Source organism: Hippocampus comes, unplaced genomic scaffold, assembly GCF_001891065.2.
Source record: "Hippocampus comes isolate QL1 unplaced genomic scaffold, H_comes_QL1_v1.1 scaffold201, whole genome shotgun sequence".
NCBI lineage: Eukaryota > Metazoa > Chordata > Actinopteri > Syngnathiformes > Syngnathidae > Hippocampus > Hippocampus comes.
In genome coordinates this window covers 214100-219610 of record NW_017805558.1, presented here as the reverse complement: position 1 = coordinate 219610, position 5511 = coordinate 214100, and the positions used below count along the sequence as shown (strand labels likewise).

General features: G+C 41.7%; 1 protein-coding gene across 1 annotated transcript in view; it reads left to right on the top strand.

The window, feature by feature from the left end:
* The window catches only part of LOC109521805 (contactin associated protein family member 5), a 212063-nt gene that overhangs the window by 189423 nt on the left and 17129 nt on the right, over positions 1-5511 (top strand). Inside the window, exons 19-22 of the mRNA XM_019879860.1 lie at positions 1831-2049; positions 3261-3394; positions 4309-4396; positions 4487-4687. Coding sequence (XP_019735419.1) covers positions 1831-2049; positions 3261-3394; positions 4309-4396; positions 4487-4687 — 642 coding nt within the window. The remainder of the gene's footprint in view (positions 1-1830; positions 2050-3260; positions 3395-4308; positions 4397-4486; positions 4688-5511) is intronic.

Sequence of the window (5511 nt, the reverse complement as noted above, 5' to 3'; positions counted from 1 at the left end):
AAGCCTACATGGAACGCCATAACCAGGTGGCTGGCATAGTCTACCGAAACATCTGTGCGGAGTATGGACTGGAAACCCCAAGGTCAAAATGGGAAACACCTCCGAAGGTGGTGGAGAATGACAGAGCGAAGATCCTGTGGGACTTCCAGATCCAGACTGACAAGATGGTAATGCCGAACCAACCAGATATCGTGATCATCGATAAAGGGCAGAGGAAAGCCGTTGTAGTGGATGTAGCGGTCCCAAGTGATGGAAACATCAGAAAGAAGGAACACGAGAAACTCGAGAAATACCAAGGGTTCAGAGAGGAGCTGGAGAGAACCTGGAAGGTAAAGGTGACAGTCGTGCCTGTGGTGGTCGGAGCACTCGGGGCAGTGACCCCCAAACTAGATGAGTGGTTGCAACAGATCCCGGGAACAACATCGGACATCTCAGTCCAGAAATGTGCAGTGCTGGGAACAGCAAGGATACTGCGCAGAACCCTCAAGCTTCCTGGCCTCTGGTAGAGGACCCGAGCTGAATGAGGGATGGACACCACCCGAGGGGTGAGACGAGGATTTTTTTTTTTTTATATATATATATAGTACCTATGATGAATTGTAAATATATTGATAAATAAATAAGACGGTACGGTGATAGACTGGTTAGCATGTCCGCCTGACAGTGTGGAGGTGCAGGGTTCGAATCCGGCCTTCCTGTGTGGATGTTTGCATGTTCACCCCGTACCTGCGTGGGATTTCTCCCGGTACACCGGTTTCCTGCCACATTCCAAAAACATGCAGGTTAGGTGGATTGAACACTCTCAATTGTCCCTAAGTCTGATTGTGAGCACGAATGGTTGTTGTTTGTCTGTATGTGCCATGCGACTGGCTAGCAACCCGTTCAGGGTGTAGCCCATCTGCTACATGATTACAGCTGAGATAGGCTACAGCACACCCGCGACCCTTGTGAGGCTTCGATGATGAATGGGTGGATGGACGGATAGATAAATAGATCAATTGGACTTGGTCATTTTAGAAGTAGCTCACATGCGGAAAAAGTGTGGGTACCCCTTTTCTAAACCAATCAGCAGGGGACTGCCTGTTGCACCCTGTCCCAACTCCCCAGTTGCAGCTTATAGAGCGTGCACCAGCACGCTGAATAGCTGATCGGCACATTTCAACAACGCTTAGTCTCCGAACAGTTGGAGTGAAGGAAAGCACGCTTCCGAACCCGCTCTAGAGCTTGTTGTCCCCTGTTCTCTCATTGTGAGTGCGTTTGGAAATACGCTGCTTTGCTCAGTACCTTCTGAAACTCAAAATGTTTTTCAAATGTGCAGTTCGGTTATTTAGAGTGCTCCAAAAAAACGGAGACCAGTGCAGGCAGTATAAGGAAAGTAACGTGAGGGAAGACTGTAATCATATGATCTACCGTATTTTCTGCACTATAAGGTGCTTCGAAGTTTAAGATGCACCTTCAGTGAATGGCCTATTTTAAAGCTGTTTTCATATATATGGCCCACCACATTATAAGCCACATAGAAGCTACAATAGTGCCTGCGGTTGCGTTAGGCATCAACTAGATGGCGCTATGTTCAAGGAATATAATAGACAATACACACTACTGCTGCAGCTGCAACAAAGCGCTTAACAGAAAATTTAAAATACTCCATCCAAGAAATCAGAATATTGATCCATATATAAGGCTTTTGAGGAAATTAAATGCTTTTAGGTGTGCTTTATAGTGCGGAAAATACCGTACTTTATGAATCTTTTGTTTTCATATTTTTGTCCAATGTTGTACATGTTCTTTAACAATCACCCATGAACTGCAGATATACTGTTTTCACAGAGGTGTCGGTGTCCTTCGACAGAGAGTCATCACTGACCTACACACTTCAGGAGCCTTTCTCTGTGATGCTGAACAAAAGCTTGCAGGCGGAGAGCAGCAGCAGCAGCCGGGCCAGAGAGGACTTTTCATTCAGCTTCATCACTTCTCAGAGCCCCGCCATGCTGTTTTCTGTCAGCACCCTCAGCCGCCAGTACATTGCTGTAATTGTGGCCAGGAACGGTGCGTGCACAGATTGGTTCACGTGTACCAATAGAATGTGAAGAATTTCAATGTCTGTGGTCGACATTGAGGAAGACATTCACTAAAGACATAATTGTTGTCAAACTTTCACAAAACAATTATGCATATTATATATGGTCGCGGATGGTCTAGTGGTACACACCCGACTTGTATGTGTGCAGCGTGGGATCGGTTCCCACTCAGTGACGGTGTGGATGTGGGTGTGAATGGTTATTTGTCTCTATAAGTGTCGTCTGTCTTCCGCCCGAAGTCGCTGGGGTAGTCTGCAGCAACTCCCATGACCTTCTTCAGGATAAGCGTGTTGGAAATGGATGGATGGATGTATGGATGGATGTTACATATGACAAAAATACATCGGTGCAGTTCTTAGAAGACTCCATTGTTGATAGAAACACGTTTCATTACTCTGAAGTAGTCTTCTAACTTTGGAACACACATCTACTTTATGTTAGGTCCATTGAAGACTCACAATTATGAAAGTGTCTTCAATGATACTATGCCCATGAGACATTAAAATTGTCTTCAATTTTCATAAAAACCTGATGTTAGGTTTGACAAAATTGTCTTCTGTGTTTATGAAGACCTTTGTTCAGTTGTTTGAATATGATAAATTGTCTTCTTTTGTTGACAACAATCTGTCTCAGACTAATTGTCTTCAATGTTGACAAAACACTGATGTTTGGATCTCTAAAGACTCTAAATTCTTTCCTGTGTTCATAACACATTAAGGCTTTGAAGTCTTTAATGTGAGAAATGTTTAGAAAAGTGCTTTCTTTCTTTGAAGACTGGCTTGACTTCATTTTATACAAAAAAAAAAACAAAAAACAACAGGTTGTTTGAAGACTCAAGTCTTCACTGTTTCAAAAGCACATTGGGTTCTTTGAAGACTAACTTGTCTTCATCTATCCATCCATCCATTATCCAAACTGCTTATCCTCACGAGCCTATCCCAGCTGTCTTCGGGCAGTAAGTGGGGACACCCCGAACTGGTTGCCAGCCAATCGCAGGGCACACCAACAACCAGTGTTTCCAAAAACAACTACGTCTGCACAGCACTGCAGTTTTCTTATTTCCTCACACTGCTTGATTTTCACATGTGTTATCTCCATCAGGCAAAAGTGAATGTGATGTAAATAAAGACAAAAGGGGCCACGCGGTTCACATTTGTGCTGTGCGTGCCTTGCATCCAGGGAGTCTGCAGATCTGGTACCACCTGCAGGCGGACAGAAAGCCAGACGTCTTCTGCCCCACTACCACTAATCTGGCAGATGGACGAATACACAGAGTACGAATCCACAGAGTGGAGGAGAAAATCTATGTACAGGTGAGGCAGGCACACGTGGTTGGACCTGTGTTCAAATGTCATGCTTTTATTCCAGTAGCAATGTGGTGTCTGTCAGAAAGCATTAGCATTGATTAATTACTTTATTATGCAAATTGGGACTTTTTTGCCAAGGCCTCATGGCCTGGTATTAATGAGGCTGGCCGGGTTGTGCAAAAAAAACTCCCCCGGGAAGAACTTTTCAAGTGTTTCAAAAGTACTCTGGGGCATATGGAGCCAAACACTTTGAAAAGACTTAATGACAAATAGAGGATGTAATGTGTCCTGCTGACTAAGGGCAGCAGCACGGACAGCCAGTTTAGTTTATAACTTTGAAGAGTAGCCAAACATCATGGAGCTGTTAACAGCTTCAAAAGGTGCCAAGGATAACATGAGTTATTTCCACGGCGGTCGTCGTAAAAATAGTGTGGCTCCGAACGCTAAGTCAGCACCTCGGGTCAGGCGCTAATGCTGTAAACTAGCTAAGCTTCCGCTCCTTTATTGTCATCCATAAACCAACTGCTAGAGTAGGATAGGATGCTTTGAGACAAGCATTCAATTTTCTTTTGTCCACTTGTTTTTAAAGGACGTGTGAGATGCATTTGAGTTAGTTGAGCAATTAGGTTCAGTTCTTTTCAAAGATATGTTTCAATCTGTTTAAAGAACCACACAAGGTTGATTAACAGAATCGATTTGAAGTAGTTTTCCATGTTTGTGAAAATACAATATTAGATATGTTGTTTTCAAAAACAATTATGAGGTTCATTGCACTTTGCCTCACAGCTTCCAGTGCTTCATTATCATCCATTAATCAGAAAGCATACACATCAAAATCAAAGAATTTATAATTCATCATAAATGAGTACCTTTATATTTTGCACTACTTATACTTGTGTTTATGTTTTTTCTTCAAACAGGTGGACCAGGACATCCACAGAAAATACACCCTTTCCTTTGATGGAGAATTAGTCTTGATCAGGACTTTGACATTGGGTAAAGTCACCAGTAAGTCCTCCATTTTGTTCAAGATGCTCATCAAAATCTACAGAGGGGTCTGAGGCAATCAAATACCGTAATCATAAACTATCTCCAAAGGGTTGGATGCTTTCCATGAGGAAGTAGCTGAAGCTGCTGCGGAGGGTTTCGTGGGCTGCCTCTCGTTGGTTCAGTTCAACAACATGGCACTGCTAAAGGCGGCGCTCACTAACCCTGGAAGCTCATTGGTCACTGTCCGTGGCCCATTGGTCCAGTCGAATTGTGGTGCGCTGGCAGACTCTTCCTCGCGATCTTTGCAAGGTATGCTGCAGGTTGATGGTGAAATGTTCGTGTTTTATAGCTCTCAACGAAAAATCGCTTTCACAATTATGTTCATGTTATTCTATTTTTTTTAACCATACAGTGTGTTTACTTCACCTCGAACTTGTTATTGTCACAAGATTTTTTTAAACAACTTTGATATACATACCCTTGCTATCCAATGAAAATAATCTCCTTATTGTGAATTTGTTTTTCTTGTTATGATCCTTCCACACATTCTTCGGCATTTGCTCACCTGATTCAAATGACTTGTTTGGTTCAAGTGAGCTGTTATTTTTCTGTCTTCAAGACATTGAAAAAGGGCTGTTAATTTGTCTTTGTTTTTTTGTTGTTGTTGTTTTTTTATGTTAGACACTTTAATTAGATTCCCTCGAAATGGATTCTCTGGAGACTGGACTTCAACTAGATTTTCACAATTAAACTAGTGAACTTCAACAACTGAGTTTTCAGAAAAAAAATGCTTTCTTGCTTTTCATTGGCCAGTGAAGAATAGTAGGCATTTCATGATTGATAATTTTTTTTTTTTATATATTTCATCTAATATATATATATCAGTGGCGGTCCCTCAGGGCCAGCAAGGCCTTCTCTTCTGCTGGCCTAAACATTCTCAGAAAAGTAAATTTACTTTTATGTATTTTATATTATTTTATAATTTATGTTATTTTATTTTCATAAATATGTAAACAAAATTATTCTCTGTATTCTTTATGTTGTATTATTTCCACTTAGTTGAGTGGCTTTCAATGTTATTTTAAATAACATTGAAAGCCACTCGATAAATAACTTATTTATTATGGTAGAGT